The 20792-nt window shown below is 44.2% G+C and overlaps 1 protein-coding gene across 1 annotated transcript in view; it reads left to right on the top strand.

Annotated features, from left to right (window-relative positions):
* The window catches only part of SH2D3C (SH2 domain containing 3C), a 124544-nt gene that overhangs the window by 16765 nt on the left and 86987 nt on the right, over positions 1–20792 (top strand). The window contains exon 2 of the mRNA XM_082263933.1: positions 15247–15835. Coding sequence (XP_082120059.1) covers positions 15247–15835 — 589 coding nt within the window. The remainder of the gene's footprint in view (positions 1–15246; positions 15836–20792) is intronic.

Genomic DNA, 20792 nt, shown 5'->3' with positions numbered 1-20792 from the left:
TTTTTTTATTATCAATCAGCTACTGTACTTGCTGGGGTTCCAATGAAGAAAGTTGCAGGGTCTGCATCACTTCAAATGTGATTTCCATTGGGAAGTATCTCATCAACAATGACATTTTTGTTGCAGGGGATGCCTGAAATCTGACTTGTATCTTAGGTAGACTTTTGGGAAAATCAATGAGCCAATCACACGAGCAGGAGGTGAAATGTCGGGGGGGGGGGGTACAGAATGCCTCCAGGTAGCAATATTGCATTTACAGAAAATTACAGAGCTGGAGATTGAAAAGGAAAGGTCATTTTTATTAACATCAAATGACAGTATGGCTTTTTGTGTAGCAATTGTAACGCTGTATTATTTATACACAAAAGGGCAGCGCCAATACATGATAAAGCAATGATAAAAGTTCATATAAAAGTCATATGAAGAGTGACCAAGAGAATCTTCCACACACCAGTGAATGACAATAAAGATGGAGTCCTGTCACCAAACACCACGTGAATATGGGTAAACTGCTTACCAGATGTTGTTGACTCCCAAATTATAGAGAAGTCAACACCAGCATGATTACACAGGGATATAGGATGTTCCAGCAATGTTCTCAAGATATCAATCCCGGTCCATAGGAATGTAATGATGAATGAAAGTATATTGAAAAAAGGTATGGATTATTGAGCAGATGTGTTGCACCTTTGGGTGTACCATTTCCAGTTCAATAAGTGCTCCAGGTGTTATGTTTACATCTGTGGAAAGCATCATGGAGGTGCCGCACTTCTTGGGGCGCCATTTCAGGTTATTGGGTATTTAGAGCGTGCTTGCGTCTGAAGACATCATTTGATGACGAAACACGTAGGGCGGGTTGGAACGTTGGACGTAAGTACACTAACAGCCGCAGTTTTTCTTCTTATCTGTGTACACACGCTTCTTTTAATGGGATTTTTGTAAGTGCGCTACTTTGATTTCAATTTCCAGTTTGTATAGACATACTACACCATTGTAGCTCATTTATTCTGGAGGTATCTTGTATTTTGGGGGACTTGAGAGGTTCACTGTCATTCATCATTACATTCCTATGGACCGGGATTGATATCTTGAGAACATTGCTGGAACAACCTATATCCCTGTGTAATCATGCTGGTGTTGACTTCACTATAATTTGAGAGTCAACAACATCTGGTAAGCAGTTCACCCATATTCACGTGGTGTTTGGTGACAGGACTCCATCTTTATTGTCATTTACTGGTGTGTGGAAGATTCTCTTGGTCACTCTTCATTTGGATTTTTATATGAACTTTTATCATTGCTTTATCATGTATTGGCGCTGCCCTTTTGTGTATATGTAATTTGGGTTGTGTGATCTCACCTATTGTGCTGGCTGCCCTATTTTCTCTTTTACTTCTCTTTCTTCCAAGCGCTGATATTTTTTATTGTTTTTTATTGTTTTTTTGAGCGCTATATTATTCATTTTTATTTGCTATATTTCTTTTCACAAAAGTGGAGTTACCCTTTTAAATTTGAAAGGTTACTTCCAGCCAAATAGATAAAAGCACACAGTCAGAACGCAAGGTTATAGTTACGTCAGAACGAGAACTTTCAGGGCCCCGGTGCAAGAAACCATGAAGGGACCCCCGGACCCCTGGCCAGGGCCCTTCCCTTCTCTTCAAGCCTGGGGCTCTTCTCACTGATCCTGGGGCCCTTTACTCTCATTTCGGAGGCCCTCTTTTACGGTCCCGCAGCGGGACCCTTTCACAAGTTCTGCAGTGGGCCCCCTTCCTGCCATCTTGGGGCCTCCCCACTGTGGTGGAATGCCAGGGCCTGGTCACAAATGTGACCTTTGTGATCCTGGAAGTTCACCCACTGGTGTCAGTAGTTTTTATTTTTTGGTATTTTAATTGTATTATTTTTTATCATTTTACTTTATTTTTTTACAATGTGACTGACTATGACTCTGCCCATTCAGAAAAGGAAGGAGCTGGTAAATTACATATTTACCGACCCCTTCCTGGTTCTCTATTGTGACACATCCCCTGCAGCAGCCGGCAGGAGAGGGAAGGGAGCGTGTTGGGGGGAGGGGGTCAGGGGAGTACACAGGGGCCCAGAGACAGTAGAAAACAAGTAAACTGGATAGGAGGAGTGGCGGGGGCAGCCTACAGAGGAACCAATCTCCTCCATTTTCCTCCTGCAGCTACAGGAGGAAAAAGGAGGGCAGTGACTTCTCCAAATGCTGCCCCCGCCGCCCCTCCTATCCAGGTGTACAGGGGAACCGCAATTGCAACCCCTGTAGTTACGCCCCTGAACGCCAATATAAAAAAGATTTGTAAATTATCACACACATCTGACTTGTGTCGCAGTTGTTTATGCTATATATTATATATATATATATATATATATATATATATACTGTATATATATATATATATATATATATATATATATATATATATATATATATATATATATATATATATATATATATATATTTATTTATTTTTTTTTCCCCACCAAAGTGGAGTTTCCCTTTAAGTTGGTTATTAGTTGGAGTAGTTGTAAGGAAGAGGTGACAACAAACATGGTCTTTCTGAAACTAATTTTGGCCTCTTGAAGTGTCAATATGGAAACTTGTGGTTTAGGGTGTATGCAGCTGAGAAAAGTCGCTTCTCGTTTCTGCTTCATGTCACAAAGCGTAAGTGGGAAAGTAGAGCATTGCTCTGTTCTCACACACCCGGGTCATTGGAAGGGCCTGGCACGTTTCCTTATTTCTGTCACCACCAGCCACTTTGTAGAGGAACAACATCCAGCACAATGTGTACTCTGCTCTACTCCACATATTATCCCATAGCTGGCTTGTGTGGGTGAGGTCTCCTCCGTTCTAAAGGCCTCTCCCTAGATATGTTGTCCCTGAGTCCCAGTTCACACTATAGTGATGTCAGACATTGCATATGATTCGCACCGCACTGCTCAGCAAATCACATGCGATGTCAGTAGTAGCACGTTTTGGCTCTGAGGAAGAGGGTCCTCCCTCAAAATGCGTCAGCCCAGCCATACAGTTGCTGACACCATCATGTCATCCAGTACAGGGGTTCCCTGGATACTTTGGAGACGACCGGTTCCATTGTGGTTTTATGTGTTTTATCATCACTCGTATGTGAGTATGATATGTGTTGTCTTTGGATCTTAACCCCTTCCATACAGGACAGTTACACCCCCAATTTTCAGCTTTTAACGCTGTTGCATTTTGAATGACAATTGCGCGGTCATGCAACACTGTACCTAAACCAAATTTATGTCATTTTTTCCACACAAATAGAGCTTTCTTTTGGTGGTATTTGATCACCGCAAGTTTTTTTTCTTTTTTAGTACACAAATAAAAAAAGACCGAAAAGTTTGAAAAAAAAGTTTTTTGTTTATGTCATAAAATTTTGTAAATAGATACGTTTTTTCCTGCACTGATGAGCACTGATGAGGCCGCACTGGCAGGCACTGATAAGGAGGCACTGATGGGGTGGCACTAATATGCAGCACTAATGGGCACTGATATGCAGCACTGATGGGCACTGATATGTGGCACTGATAGATAGCATTGGTGGGCACTGATAGGCAGCATTGGTGGGCACTGATGGGCACTGATAGGCAGCACCGATGGGCACTGATATGCGACACTGATGGGCACTGATAGGTGGCACTGATGGGCGGCACTGATGGATACTGATAGGCAGCACTGGTGGGCAATAATGGACACTGGTGGGGGGCACTGATAGATGGCAATGATGGGCACTGGTGGGCAGCACTGATAGATGGCAATGGTGGGCAGCACTGATAGGGAGGGCACCACTGGCAGGCTTCCTGAGCCTTGATTGCCATCCCTGGTGGCCATGGTGGGCATCCCTGGTGGTCATGGGTGGGCATCCCTGGTGATCATGGGTGGGCATCCCTGGTGGCTCTAGTTCTGATTACCAGCACAGACCCCCCCCCCCCCACAATCAGTGAGTAATTAGCAAAAAAAAATGCTTCAAACCCACTGATCCCCTGGCTGCAGCACAGATCATCTCTTCTTCTCCTCACTGACAGGATGTGTGTGAAGATAAGAAGAGATCAAAGCCGTTACAACGGCTGTATAGTCATGTGATCAGGAGGGCCAATCACAGGGCCCTCCTGCCAAAACTTGTTGCTATGTGTCCAAGAGACACAGGCACATCGAGATCGCGCCCACGGCGGCGCGATCCCGTTCCTTCTGCAGAACGTTTTACCGGACCTAGCTAGGCTACCTCAGGCTCAGCCACCAGCACCATTATACCCACTCTTCCCTTCTCCCATTCCTAAATTAAATAAAACAAAAACAATTACAACCCCTAAACTGTTTATTGACTGAGCCAAGGAGTAAAGAGTTACATGTGCACAGTTACATAGTTTGTGAGGCTATGATGTGTGTGTGTGTTTGCTGTTAACCGTACATTGTATACTCCTGTATGTTGTGGTCTTTAAGGTGACCATCTAATCGTTTTTTGAAATTATCGATGCTCCCTGCTGATACCACTGCTTGTGGAAGAGAATTACACATCCTTACTGCTCTGACAGTAAAGAACCCCTTACGTAATTTAAGGTAAAATCGTTTTTTCTCTAGTTTTAGTGAGTGGCCACGTGTCTTATTGTATTCCCTTTCTCTGAAAAGTTTGTTCCCTATGCTAGGGTCATCCCCAGTACAGTATTTGTACATTGACATTATATCCCCCCTCAAACGTCTCTTCTCCAGAGAGAATAAGTTCAATGCTTGTAGGCTTTCCTCATAGCCGATGCCCTCCATTCCCCTAATTATTTTCTCTGGATTCTCTCCAGTTCCAACACATCCTTTCTGAGGACCGGTGCCCAGAACTGGACAGCATACTCCAGATGTGGCCGGACCAGAGTCTTGTAGAGTGGGAGAATAATCTCTTTATTTCTGGAGTGAATCCCCTTTTTTATACATGCCAGTATTTTCTTGGCTTTGCTTGCAGTGGCTTGGCATTTCATGCCACTGCCAAGCCTGTTGTCCACTAGTACCCCCAGGTCCTTTTCCATCCTAGACTCACCCAGAGGTTCCCCCCCTAGTGAGTAGCTTGCTTTCTGGTTTCTGGCCCCCAAGTGCATTACTTTACATTTTTCAACATTAAACCTCATCTGCCATGTAGTTGCTCACCCCATTATTTTGTTCAGGTCTGCTTGTAAGGTTTCCACATCCTGCATAGAAGATATTGGCATGCTTAGTTTAGTATCGTCCGCAAATACCGAGATTGTGTTAGATATCCCATCCTCCTAGATCATTTATGAATAAATTAAACAGGATTGGTCCCAGGACAGAATCCTGGAGGACCCCACTTTCCACACCCGCCCAATCCGAGTACTCCCCATTAATCGCCACCCTCTGTACTCTCCCCTGGAGCCAGTTCTCTATCCAGGTACTCACCTTATGGTCCATACCTACCTTCCTTAGTTTGTACAGTAAGCGTTTGTGGGGGACGGTGTCAAAGGCCTTTGCAAAGTCCAGATACACCACATCCACAGGCTTACCTTTATCTAGATGGCAGCTCACTTCATCATAGAAGGTTAATAGATTGGTTTGGCAAGAACGATTTTTCATGAATCCATGCTGATTACTACTAATAATACCATTTTCATTATTAAAGTCTTGTATATAGTCTCTTAACATCCCCTCCAAAATCTTGCAGACTACTGATGTTAGACTGACCGGCCTATAGTTACCCGGGATATATCTCGGCCCTTTTTTAAATATTGGTATCACATTGGCTTTTTTCCAATCAGCTGGCACCACACCCGTCTGTAGACTATCCTAAAAGATCAAGAATAATGGTCTGGCAATCACCTGGCTGAGCTCATTAAGAACCCTTGGTTGCAAGCCATTCAGTCCCAGTGATTTATTTATGTTAAGTTTCTCTAGTTTAGTTCGAAGTCTATCCTCTGTTAGCCATGGGGGTACTTCCTGAGGTGTATTATTTAATTTTGTATTACATGCTGGGTTAGTGTAGCCCCCCAATTCTTTTGTGAAGACTGAAGAGAAGAAATTTTTTAACACTTTCGCCTTCTCTCTGTCCTCTGTGGCCAGATTCCCTTCGTCGTCTTTTTATGGGGCCGATGTGTTCTTGCCTCGCTTTCTTACTATTTATATACCTAAAGAATTTCTTGGGGTTTTTTTTACTCTCTTCCGCTATATGTCTCTCGTGTTCTATTTTAGTCGCCTTGATTTCGCCTTTACATTTCTTATTACACTCTTTGTAATACTTGATTGCTGCCAATGACCCCTCAGCCTTGTATTTTTTGAAGGCCTTTTCTTTAGTGTTAATATGCATTTTATGTTGGAGTTTAGCCACCCAGGGTTTAGTTTTGCTCTTTTAAATGTATTTCCCTTTGGGATGCACTGGCCAATCCCTTTGTTTAGTTTGCTCTTGAAGCACTCCCATTTTCCTCCGTGTTCTTTGTTCCCAGGGTTTTATCCCATATTATATTTTCTACCAAAGAGCGCGGTTTTGGGAAGTTGGCTCTTTTGAAATTCAGTGTCCTTATATTACCCTTGTGTTTCCTGTTACTACGATTAATACTGAAACTAATTGACCTATGGTCACTGTTTCCTAAGTTGCCCCGTATTTCTATATCCGTGAGCAGGTCTGTATTGTTGGTAATCAGTAGGTCTAGTACCGCATTGTTTCTTGTCGGTACATTCACCATCTGACCCATGAAATTGTCCTGCAAAACATTTAGGAACTGCCGAGCCTTGGATGAATGCGCGGTTCCTTCTGCCCAGTCTATATCTGGATAATTAAAGTCCCCCATTATAATGACATTTCCCATCCTTGCTGCCAATCCTATCTGTAAAAGGAGATCCGCCTCCCCCTCCTCCCATAGGTTTGGGGGCCTATAGCATACACCCAATATTACTTTCCCCATAGTGCCTTCCCTTTGAAGTTCTACCCATAGGGATTCTACCTCGTCCATAGCTCCATTTTTAATATCATCCCTCATATTTACCTGTACACTGTTCTTAATATACAGACATACCCCTCCCCCTTTTTTACCTTCCCTATCTCTGCGATAAAGGGAATACCCCTGAATGGTCACCAGCCAATTATGAGAGCTGTCAAACCAAGTCTCTGTAATCCCCACAAAGTCTAAATCCTCCTCATAGATCAGCAGCTTCAACTCTCCCATCTTGTTGGCCAAGCTTCTAGCATTGGTATACAAACCACGTAATTTTGTCCGGTTGCATACTATATTCTCATTCAATGTTGTTTTCAGGCTGCTCTTGTGATTTTTCCCCATACCCACCTTGGATTTAGGAACTCTGAACACCCTACCGCTAATGTCCCCATTTGTGCCCGCTGAACCTTGCTCCCTGCTGGCTAGTTCTACAACTGTACCCTCCCCCCATCACCTAGTTTAAAAGCCCCTCTAACATGTTGGCCATCTTCTCACCCAGTACGGTTGCACCCTCCCCATTTAGGTGCAATCCGTCCCTACTAAAGAGGCGGTAGCCGACCCAGTTCTCCAGGAACCCAAAACCCTCCTTACTACACCAGCTCCTCAGCCACTTGTTAACTTCCCTAACCTCCTGCTGCCTCTCTGGTGTGGCTCGAGGTACAGGTAGTATTTCTGAAAATACTGCCTTGGAGGTCCTACTCCTCAACTTAGCTCCTAAGTGGGATTTGGAAAAAATAGTCCTAAAATTAGGGCTATCTACAGCGCTTGCTAAAAGATTTTATATAATATTATGTGAATATAAATTATGTGTAAAAGTGTTAATGTAAAAATGAATTTACGAATCAATATGCAAATTGTGCCAAAGTGCAAATTAATACAAATTAATTAATCAACATTCCAAGTCCATACGTAAATAAAAAACTTATTTTTCTAGTGTACAATGTGTATATGATTTCAAAAATGTCCAACAAATTAATTCTTGAAAAAAATTTTTTTCGGGGCGTGTATGACTTTTTTTTTAGAAAAGGGATACTTACTTTCATACATCTTAGCTCCTAAGTCCCTGAAATCATTTTTTAGACTCTCCATCTCCCTCTGCCTATGTCATTGGTACCCACGTATACAGCTGGGTCTTCCCCAGCCCCACCCAGTAATCTGTCCACCCGATCCGTGACATGCTGCAGTTGCTAACGGTAACCCAGGGGGATCCCAAGGTGAATAATCCAGCAGCCCTCAAGGGGGCAGTGCTACATAAAAAAGGTGAATTATCTGCCCTTGCATTTATTTACAGGCCATGCGGCGTCAGCAATATGCGGGAAGTAGGATTGTGCCTGTATGGCTGGAGAATGGGCCCCGGCTGACCCTGTGATTCAGGCACACTTTGATTGGCGTCGTATTAATTACGGTTTTCATCGCTCAGCTGCCAGCCGTCATGTCGGCGCTTTGTGTACATGGGCTGAAGCATGTATCTATTCTCAGTCTAATCACATAATTGCCTGTGATCAGCATCCTAGCCCACTAGTTATACGACCCTCTGTATCGCTGATAAGTATCGGCACTCCTCTTTTTTTGTTGGCAGTGGCTTTTGTTTCGGGTGCGGTGTCACATAATTTTCCAGCATCAATTTGCTATCTGACTGATTGCAAACATATGTAAATGGGTCCTTTTTGAAGAGTAACTAGCCTTATCCCGGGGATATACAAATGCTAATCACTGGGTGTCTGCCTAATGAAAGAAAACTCATTTTCATATATAGATAACAAGGTCCATTCCAAAGCTGGCTTTTATATCAGAATCGCTCCATCCCTCCCTACCCGTGCCCTGCAGGGTTGGTTTTTCCTTCTTTATTAACACACTTGGGCATACTTTAATGGGGTCAGTAAGCATTTTAAAGTATAACTAAAGGCAATTTTTTCTTATTGTGGACAGAGTGGAGATGGATTAGAACACCTATTAGGTTTTTATTGCTGTCTGCGTCCCCATAAGGGAGATTCACCCTCTCTATTAGTCCCATTTACTATTATTATTATCATACAGGATTTATATAGCGACGACCGTTTACGCAGCACTTTACAATTTGAGGGCAGACAGTACGAATACAATGCCCTTTAACCACTTGATGACCGCCCCACGCAGATAAACTGTGGCAGGGCGGCCCTCCTGCACGAAACAACGTACCTGTACATGATTTCATGCACAGGGTCTGGGGCACGGGTGCCACCGGTAACCCGCTCCTGCTGTGATTAGCTTTGATTAGGGGGTGTGTCCTATGCCTACATACTTTTGCGAAAAGGTGTCCCTCGTTCCATCTCTAAACCATGACTAGGGTAGATCAGACCCCACCTGTTTAACCATATGTAGCACCCTCCTAGGTAGGTGCTAGGTAGGTAAAGCCTAGTAGCTCCTTCTGCTTATCAGGGGAGTCTGATCATTAGTTCCTGCTAATGTGTTCCATGTGTGATTTATTTGGGCTGAGGGAGTGTCCCTACTGCATCCAATGGAGAGATACATTGGACAGTGGAGGAAACCCAGCCAATGACACACAGGCTTAGATACTGTCCCATCAATTTGGCACAGAATGTGGTGCATCATGGGATAGGGTATAAAAGCCAGGAGCACATGAGGCAGGGGGTCTTTTTGTCAGAAAGCCAGGTCCCAAAAGGAGGGTGACAGCTTTCTCTCCTTCTGTTTGCTGAGGATGGTGGTCACAGGCGGTCGGCCTTGTGGACCAGGAGTGTGGTGCTGAATCCGGAGGTCCAGGAAAGCTGACTGGTGGAGAGGAAGGCAGAGCAACCTTGGGAAAAACAGTGTCTGTGAGTACTGGGAAGCTTGCCAGGGGTCTGCCCAGGAGGGGATCACTCCAGTGGATAGAGTGAGTGGACGGTGTCAGCACACACAGGCAGTGAAAGTAAAGGGGGTGCCAAGTTTAGAACCCTGAAGAGGATAATTAAGCAGGAATCCTTAAAACTATCTTCACTTCAGTGGCAGGGTAAATCAGCGGCCTTGCCGCATTCTGCAGTGAGTTGTCCTTAAGATAGTGCATAGTCCATAGTTGGAGTATCCCACTCATCCCTTCTCCTATCCCAGTTCTAAATAAAACCACAAAAACCAACATCCCCTGGATTGATTATTGACTGAGCCAAGGACTTTCAATGCTGTTTGTCTGCTATGAATTGCTAAGGGTAACCCAGGGGAAGTTTAATTCTCAGCAGTCCTCCAGGGGGTTAGTGCTACACATATTACCTGGATCAGTACCCAACACCCCCGCCCTTTACCTTTAAATGACAACACTAACTCAGCATTGGGATTAAATGGCCGGTTCGGCCTTCTATTAAACAAAACCATAAATAAAAGAAAAACATAAAACAGACAGGAATGCACTATGCACAGGGTGCAGGGTTCAGGAGAGTGCTCTGCATAGGGTGCAGGGGTACAAGTTCACTATGCACAGGGTGCAGGGTTAAGGAGAGTGCTATGCATAGGGTGCAGTGGTAAAAGTGCACTATTCACAGGGTGCAGGGTTAAGGAGAGTGCTCTGCATAGGGTGCAGTGGTAAAAGTGCACTATTCACAGGGTGCAGGGTTAAGGAGAGTGCTATGCATAGGGTACAGTGGTAAAAGTGCACTATTCACAGGGTGCAGGGTTAAGGAGAGTGCTATTCATAGGGTACAGTGGTAAAAGTGCACTATTCACAGGGTGCAGGGTTAAGGAGAGTGCTATTCATAGGGTGCAGGGGTACAAGTGCACTATGCACAGGGTGCAGGGCTCACGGGGCATTATGCACAGGAAGTAGGTTCCATAAGTGCACTTTACACAGTGCATGGTTCAGGAGTGCAGTTTGCACAGGGCGCAGGGTTCAGGAGTGCACTGTGCACAGGGTGCAATGATTTATAGGTTGCAGTGTAAAAATAATATTTTGTTTGCTGTGAACATTGGATTTTGAAATGAATCTCATTTCCTGAACGAAAACTGCATTCACTGTTAGAAGTTCATTCGTTCAAAAATTTTCCGTCCTGCTTCTTCTAATTTTTTCATCTCTCTGCCGTCGAAAACAAACCTTTTTTATTTGATGCCACTAACCATTACAAAATCAAACTTATTGTTCTTAGAATGAAAAATGTCAAATTAAATTCTTCTAGTGTATGGCCAGCTTTAGACTGCCTTAAAGGTGAATGTGCACATGAATGCTCAAGTCAGACATGATATCTGTGTATTACAGATGAATAGAGATTTTTATGTTGCAATATATTCCCCTATCCTCAGCGGCCCATACCAGACTTTGTGGTTCCGTCATCACAAGGAGATAAACATCTTTTTATAGTGGCCGAAGTCTCAGGTGACCAAAACCCTTTTAAGGCAGGAAGCTTATGAAAGATTCATTTTGCAGTTCCGCACGTGGAACTGTCCTTTTCTTTGTGTTTTCCCGCACGTCTTCTTTAGGGACCTAAGTCTGCCTATAGATGGGCAGATATTGTCATTGAGAATGACAGTAGATGAGAGGCCTGGCCACAGGGGTTGACATGCACACATGCATGCGCTGTCTGTAAAAAGGAAGCATACTATGTTATTCCTCATGGTTTTCTTCAATACCAGTATAATTAACGGCACTTTGAAGAACACTGTGTACATTGCTTTATAGGTTTTAGCTTTTATGAAAATATACAACTAGGGTCATATATTATCTATTAATAAAACATGGAAGTGGATTGATCATAGGTTATGTTAATATATTCATATTGTAAGTTGTTTTATTTAAAGCAGAGGTCCCCAAACTGTGACCTGCTACAAGATTTCACCCAGCTCACAGCTGATGCACGCAGTCTTCACTCCCCCCCCCCCCCAACAGCTGATATACACAGTCTTCACTTCCCCCCCCCCCCAACTTCTTATACACAGTCTTCCCTTCTCCCCCCCCCCCAACAGCTGATATACACAGTCTTCACTTCCCCCCCCCCAACTTCTTATACACAGTCTTCCCTTCTCCCCCCCCAACAGCTGATATACACAGTCTTCACTTCCCCCCCCCCAACTTCTTATACACAGTCTTCCCTTCTCCCCCCCCAACAGCTGATATACACAGTCTTCCCTTCTCCCCCCCCCCCAACAGCTGATATACACAGTCTTCCCTCCCCCCCCCCTCCAACAGCCGATATACACAGTCTTCCCTTCTCCCCCCCCAACAGCTGATATACACAGTCTTCCCTTCTCCCCCCCCCCCAACAGCTGATATACACAGTCTTCCCTTCCCCCCCCCCCCCCACAGCTGATATACACAGTCTTCCCTTCTCCCCCCCCAACAGCTGATATACACAGTCTTCCCTCCCCCCCCCCCCCCAACAGCTGATATACACAGTCTTCCCTCCCCCCCCCCCAACAGCTTATACACAGTCTTCCCTTCTCCCCCCCCAACAGCTGATATACACAGTCTTTCCTCCCCCACCCCCCAACAGCTGATATACACAGTCTTCCTCCCCCCCCCCCAACAGCTGATATACACAGCCTTCCCTTCTCTCCCCCCCCCAACAGCTGATATACACAGTCTTCCCTTCTCCCCCCCCCCCAACAGCTGATATACACAGTCTTCCCTTCTCTCCCCCCCCCCCCAACAGCTGATATACACAGTCTTCCCTTCTCCCCCCCCCCCAAAAGCTGATATACACAGTCTCCCCCCCCCCCAACAGCTGATATACAAAGTCTTCCCTTCTCTCCCCCCCCCCCAACAGCTGATATACACAGTCTTCCCTTCTCCCCCCCCCCACCCAGCAGCAGATATACACGGTCTTCCCTACCCCCCCCCCCAACAGCTGATATACACAGTCTTCCCTACCCCCAACACTAGTAGATTTTTTAAATAAAATTTGTACAAAAATTTGTCAAGTAATCTCTCAGCACATTTTATGACTTGAGCGCGGGAGCTCTCGGTTCCGACGCAAAGCTCTGAAGGTATGCCAGACCCTCAGAGCGCATGCGCTGGTGATGTAACTGGCTGCATCCAAGGTGAATATCTCCTAAATGGTGCAGGTTTAGGAGATATTCACTTTACCTATAGGTAAGCCTTATTATAGGCTTACCTGTTGGAAAAGATGACCAAGTGGGGTTTACTACCGCTTTAAGAAAGGTAAGAGGGACCATTATTTAGGGGGGATCTGATGGGGCACTGATATATGGGGAGCTCTGATGTAAGGGGACTCTTCTGCCTTATAGAGACACTAATGTATGGGGGCTCAGATGGGGACCCTGAAGTAAAGGGGGGTCTTTGACGTAATACTGATATATGGTGGGGCCTTAGTCTACCAAATGGGCCACGCTTATATTGTCACTTATATCACATAAAATCATACGTGAAACAGAAAAATAAAAAAACTTGTGAAACAAAACAAATCAGTTCCTCATGAGTATTCTTCACAACTATCCCATTCACCAAGGTCACCACCACCAGGAAAACACAGCAGAGGTTTACCAGAGAAATATGACTGTCACGTTATAGAAAAGTCATATTAGACATGATGTCACAGTTACACCGGTATATGGGTAAGTCACAAGCTATACTCAGGAGATCAGCCAGAAAGAAGTATCACCAGGACAGAACACAGGCTGTTTCCAAGAAAGCATCCAGCACCACCAGGAAAATGGTCATTAAGTCTGCAATTACAGGACCATCATGCTAAAAGAAAGAAGAAGGAGACCACCGCTCCACATAAAACCCAATGCATAAATGTATATTTCACTCATATCAATGATAAATAGTAACATCACTGTATATGATTAAAAAAACAGCCAATTCTCGAGCTGGGGACACTTCCGGTAGCATAAGGAACAAACTATTCAGAGAGAGGAGATACAATAAGACACGTGGCCACTCACTAAAACTTGAGGAAACGCGGTTTAACCTTAAAGTGCGTAAGGGGTTCTTCACTGTAAGAGCGGTAAGGATGTGGAATTCTCTTCCACAAGCAGTCGTATCAGCAGGGAGCATTGATAGTTTCAAAAAACTATTAGATGGACACCTTAAAGACCACAACATACAGGGGTATACAATGTACGGTTAATAGCAAACACACACACGCATCATAGGTTGAACTGGATGGACTGATGTCTTTTTTCAACCTCACTAACTATGTAACTATGTAACTATGTAATGAGATCACATAGTGTGGCTCCGCTCTACACATTTCGTCAGAATAGACGTCTTCCGGGGCGTCTTCCTACCCATATGCCGGTGTAACTGTGATATCATGCCTAATATGACTTCTCTATAACTTGACAACACAGTGTGGGTCGCGGTTCGGTTACAGGATGATAATCACTATTCACTCCTAGCCTCTTGCAAAATGCGAAAGAAATGTTTCAGCCATGAAATACATCATTGCGATGAAGTGTCAATTTTTGATATTATTTTGTGGTAGTAATTTTTATTAGTAAATTGGATTATAATACTGGAAACTTATTCTTCTCCTGGGCTGAATTCTTCATAGATTTTAAAGGCATTTTGCATTATGCAGCTCTGTAATTATTAATACATCAGTGTAAGTATTTGAATATGACTTGGTATTAGTCTCTTGCAGTAGAGCTGGAGGGTGAGGGGAAGAAGCAGTACAAGAAACCAATTGGTTCATGTGCTGACAAGAGTCATGCTGATAGGAAGAGAAAGCAGAGAGAAATTAGCTCATTACTTTGCTGCTTTCTTTTTCACTGTCCAGTCACAGGCTGGGGTGGGTCTAGGGCAGTGATGTCGAACCTTGGCAACCCAGATGTTTTGGAACTACATTTCCCATGATGCTCCACTACACTGCAGAGCGCATGATCATCATGGGAAATGTAGTTCCAAAACATCTGGGGTGCCAAGGTTCGCCATCAATGGTCTAGGGCAGGGGTCTCCAAAGTTTTCAAACAAAGGGCCAGTTTATTATCCTTCAGACTTTAGGAGGGCCCGCAGGGGCAGTAAATGTTCCGGGCTCGGTATCAGAGAGAATAAATATGGCCCCAGGGCTGGTGGTCAATAGGAGAAAGGAGCAGTGCCCCTTTTAGTAGGAGAAATAATATCCCATCATTGGTATCAGTGGAAGAATTAGTGCCCCATTATTAGTGTCAGTAGGAGGAATAGTGCCCCAAGGGCCAGAAAAAAGGCTAGCAAAGGGCCACATCTGGCCCTCTGGCCGCAGTTTGGAGACCCTTGGTCTAGGGTGACCTGGGCTTGTGTACATGGTGATGTTTTTCTAAAGCTAATGTAGAAAACATTTGTAAGCTACCTCTATAACCCAGCTATTGTTTTGTCATTTACAGAACTATTTAAATTAAGTGTGTTTGGAAGCCTAAGTAACCTTCCACGGGCTTTCCGTAGACGAGAATCCCAAGATACAAATCTGAGCAGCAATGTCAGCTTGAACAACACTTTGGAGACGACTCAGGATGACCTCACCGCCATGCCCCGGAGTCCTTCCTATGCACGGTCTAGTGACATGTACAGCCACATGGGAACAATGCCTAGATCCAACAAGAAAACCAAATCCAAGAAAGAGAAAAGCAAAGGCGTGCCATCCGCCATGATGTCACAATCAGCAAGTGACCTATTAGATGACGAATCCAATGAAATGATAGTGGTTCCATCTGTGATGGTGGCCAAGAGAGCAATAACAAAAACAAAGAGTTTAAACCCGAGGGCAACCGATGTACACAATAGTGAGAGCGATCACAAGATAGAGAATCCAACAGCTAACCCAACGGAAAGCCCAAATAATCCTAACTCTGGGACTCTTGTTGGTGACGACAACCACAAACCAAACTATGTTGGGGCAGATAATCCTGGAAAACTAAGTCAAGAATTGGTCGAGAAGAATGTACAAGAACAAAATGCAGTAAACTGCGACGAAAGGTAAAATGCTGAAGTCTAATTATATTATCATTATTATTCATATAAAGAAGTATCAATCACCTTTAGAGGCAAGTCAGTATTCTATTTGTAGCATGTCTTGTACGCTCAGATGATTTGGGTTGAACTAGATGTGCCTTTTTTCAGCCAAAACAACTATGTACAGTATGTAACCATATAACAAACCTCCCTGCACAGTTGTTCACTTCTCTTCCAACAAATGTTTCTGGTCAACCATAGAGCCCATAGTTGCTCCACCAACCTCTGACATCATTCTGCTAATCATTGTGTAACTCAGGGGTGTCAAACCTAATTTTATTGCGGGCCGCATCAGCATTATGGTTGCCCTCAAAGGGCCGGTTTTATCTGTAGGATTAGATGACAAGAGCACCCCACACCCCCTTACACGGGATTTCAAAACCCCCCCCACCATCAAAAGTCAAGAGTCACCCACCCTTCTTTACATCACAGTGCACCCCCTTACCTTGTGCTGCTGCCAGGAAGAAGATGTCGGTGGATCTGGGAAGATGTGCAGGGTCTGGAGGAGAACCAGAGGGCTAGGGTCAGCTTCCAGAGATTGCTGATACCAGGGGAGGCAAAGGCAAGGTGGTGTTGCAGGTGGTGCAGGATCTGCAGGAGTTCTGCCCTCCTCTCTGCTGGGGGGTAGTGCCGCAGCTGCAGGAGAGGTGCAAGGGCCACATGAAATGGCCTGGGGGGGCGCATTCGGCCCGTGGGCCTTGTGTTTGACACCTGTGGTGTAACTGAACGTTAGGTCCTCACAATCCCAATGTCCTCTTTGCTGTCCTCCATGGTGTGGCCTACCATACCCCGTATCATGTCATTGTGCTGTCTGCTGAAAAAAAAAGGTAGAGTTGAGTTGGGTTTAAGGTGTGCACTAGGAAATTGACACTTCTTGGTCCACACAGCTCTCATTAGTTCCTCCTGCTGACCTCATTACAGGAGCTAGCAATGACCTGGATGTCAACAGGAGGAACCAATGAGCTGGGTCCCAACAGCTCTCATTGGTTCCTCCTGCTAACCTCATTACAGCTGCTAGCAATGACCTGGAGGTCAGCAGGAGGAACCAATGAAAGTTGTGGGGACCAAGAAATGTAAATTTCCCAGTTTAAATTTCCCTCATTGGGTCCTCCTGCTGACCTCCATGTCATTGCTAACTCCTGTAATGGGATCAGCAGGAGGAACCAAGGAGAGTTATTGGGACCCAGAAGTGTCAATTTTCCAGTTTCAATTCCCTTTACTGGTTCCTCCTCCTGACCTCCAGGTCATTGCTAGTTCCTGTAACAAGTTCAGCAGGAGGAACCAGTTGGAGCTGCTGGAGATACAGGAGATCGACACTCCCGGAAGTGTTGGTTTTCCAGCAACCTTCAGATGAAGATTTACACTGAACGGAGAAGCATTCTGGCAGTACCAACAGTGTGAAAGGTAAGGTATTCCTTTACTTGTACAAGTACACTTTTATTTCATGACAAGGTCACTTTAAAGAACACCTGTGCTGAGACAAATACAGAGGCTGTTGTTGCTGTTCGCTGTCTAAAAATGTCTGCGTCTAGTGTAGTGTCGATATTTTTGGAGTTACTGAACAGGAACAATCAAGCAGGTAGGGAAGCTGGAACAGGTATAATTTTTCGTTTAAAAAAAAGTAAGTAGGTAAAAAAAAAAAAAAAAAAAACTTTAATCAATCAGAAACATAATTGCTCTTCATGTACAGTGCCTTGAAAAAGTATTCACACCCCTTGAAATTTTCCACATTTTGTCATGTTACAACCCAAAACATTGTAAGGTTCACCTTCCAGCAGGACAAGGACCCCTAAGCATACAGCCAGAGCTACAATGGGATGGTTTAGATCAAAGCATATTCATGTGTTAGAATGGCCCAGTCAAAGTCCAGACCTAAATTCAATTGAGAATCTGTGGCAAGACTTGAAAATTGCTGTTCACAGACGCTCTCCATCCTATCTGACAGAGCTTGAGCTATTTTGAAAAGAAGAAAGGGCACAAATGTTACTCTCTAGAACAGTGGTCCTCAACCCTGGCCTACAGGGCCCACTAACAGGCCAGATTTTCAAGATAACTGAAATCCATCCCAGGTGATATCATTTGCTGCTCAGTGATTGCAGTACTCTAGTCTGCATCTCCCCAAGGTAATACCTAAAATCTGGCCTGTTAGTGGGCCCTGTAGGCCAGGGTTGAGGACCACTGCTCTAGAACACACATGTCAAACACAAGGCCCGTGGGCCGAATCTGGCCCTCCAAGGCTTATCAAGTGGCCCTCGCACCCAGTTATGCAGCCAGAACATGGTGAAACTCCATTCTACCACCTCCAGCTCTGGCCCTCCGCTCTCACTTGCAAACACAGCAGCTTCCGGAAGTAACAGACCCTGCACACACCAATGGCAGGGATGGATCTCCAGAAGCTGAGAGAGAAAATTACTTATTTGAAAGGCGAGGCAAAGCTGCATACACAGGTAGGTACTAGAGCCAGGCCAGGTAGGAGAGAGAGATGCAAGAAAGCTTTGGGCGGGTTGGATTGCACACTGTGCATAATGTACCCCTAAACCCTGCACTCTGTACCTAATGCACTCCTGGACTCTGCACTCTGTATGTAGCGGACCCTAGATACAACTGGCCCTTTGAGGGCAATCATACTGCTTATGCGGCCCTTTGATGAAATTGGGTTTGACACCCCTGCCCTAATGCAATAGGCTGCACACACCTATGGGCTCAATAATGTCTTTTATCTGCATATTATTTTTTCATTTAAGGACATAATGTTTTTGCCTCTTTTCACATTGTTTAAAGCTTGCTTTCACATTGCGAGCTTTTATTAGAATTATGAGAGAAAAACAAAGCATGAAATAGCAATATTTTCCCGTAGACAATTTGCATGTTATAAATAAAAGCACATTTCAGTCTATTGTTACCCTGATTTGCACATCCCTATCTTTAGTTTCGGTGGTATTATGCTTTCAGTGCTTATGCAGATGGGCTTTTGAACTGCCAAGCTGCAGCCTTGACCGAAACATAACATGACAATCTAAGTGACATGTACAGTGCGGGCACAATGCCCATTCAGCACTGGCGGTATAGCTCTATAGTAGAGCCTTGCAGAATAGGAAAAATATGCAGACCATTTTCTTTATAAACGTATACAGAAAACGCTACTGGATATTAACTACATAGCTTAGAAACAATTCTCCGAGTGCAGAATCAGTGAACAAAAATTCTGCTCTGATCTGCCCATTGAAATCCGGTTGTATCCCTGTTGGGCGCCTATATCTATATATCTATCACAGAGTATACAGAAGGAGAGCGCAAGCTCTCACAGCCTGCACATTGAAGTGGACCTTCACCCTAAACGTCATGTCTACCCTGTTTCTTTCTAAGAAATTTTTTTAATTCAATTTAAAATTTACATTTTAGAATTTAAATTTTAAATTAAATTAAAATTTCTATTTTTTTTTTTTAACCACATAACGACCGCTCGTTATCCTCCAGCGACGTAGACCTACGTCGCTGAACTCCTCCCCATGTGGGCGGCGCGCGCACGCCGCCGGAGGCTCGCTCCCGCTGCTCTTCCCCGATCGTCGGGGAATCGAGTGTGGAGATCCGCCCGCTTGTGTAAACAGAGCGGGCGGATCTCCTAAGTGAAAGGCAGGGTCAGATTGCAGGGTTCAGCATAGCTGAACATGCGATCTGTCCCTGTGTCACTCAGTCACCTCCCCCCACACATGTCAGTAAGCACCAGGCATACATTAACCCCTCCCTCTCCAATAAAATTAACCCCTTCCCTGCCAGTGTCATTTTTACAGTAACAGTGCATATTTATAGTACTGATTACTGTAGTAATGTCACTGGTACCCCCAAAAGTGTAAAAAATGTCAGTCAGTGGTCCGATCTGTCCGCCGCAATGTCGCAGTCCCACAAGAAAAATCGCAGATCGCCGCCATTACTCGTTAAAAAAAAACACAAAAAATTACAGAAATCTCTCCCTTAGTTAGTAAACGCAATAACTTTTGCGCAAACCAATCAAAATATGCTTATTGCGATTTTTTTTACCAAAAATATGTAGCAGAAAACAAATTGGCCAAAAATGATAAAAAAATTTGATTTTTACATTCTTTTGGGGGGGAATTTCATATAAAAAAATGTGAAAAATATTGTTATTTTTTCAAAATTTTCGCTATTTTTTTGTTTATAGCGCAAAAAGTAAAAGTTGCACAGGTGATCAAATACCACCAAAAGAAAGCTCTGTTTGTGGGAAAAAAAGGGCGTAAAGTTCGTTTGGGTACGGCGCTGCATGACCGCGCAATTGTCAGTTAAAGTCCCACAGTGCCGAATCGCAAAAAGTGGCCTGGACGTATCCTCCGGTGGTAAAGTGGTTAAATAAGTCAGTTATTTGTGTTGCAAAGCAACACTTCCGCGTTTCTCACCAAGGCAAGAATTACAATTGAAAATGTACAAAAAGGTGCGCGTGCCCCTCTAAATGCTAAACTTGTACAAAGAAATCTCTGAATACAGATATACACTCACCGGCCACTTTATTAGGTACACCTGTTCAATTGCTTAGTAACACAAAATGCTAATTAGCCAACCACATGGCAGCAACTAAATGCATTTAGGCATCTAGACGTGGTGAAGATGACATGCTGAAGGTCAACCTGAGCATCAGAATGCGGAAGAAAGGGGATTTAAGGAACTTTGAACATGGAATGGTTGTTGGTGCCAGATGGGCCGGTCTGAGTATTTCTAAAACTGCTGATCTACTGGGATTTTCACACACAACCATCTCTCGGGATTACAGAGAATGGTCCAAAAATTGGAAATTATTATTATTATTATATTATTATACAGGATTTATATAGCACCAACAGTTTGCGCAGCGCTTAAAGCGGAGTTCCGGCCACAAAATCGTTACTTTAGATTTTATGGCATCCGCTTC

Source organism: Pelophylax lessonae (assembly GCF_965119305.1).
Source record: "Pelophylax lessonae genome assembly, chromosome: 7".
In the NCBI taxonomy this organism is placed as follows: Eukaryota; Metazoa; Chordata; class Amphibia; order Anura; family Ranidae; genus Pelophylax; species Pelophylax lessonae.
Note: the sequence above shows the minus strand (reverse complement) of the source record. Positions and strands in the feature narration are given on the sequence as shown.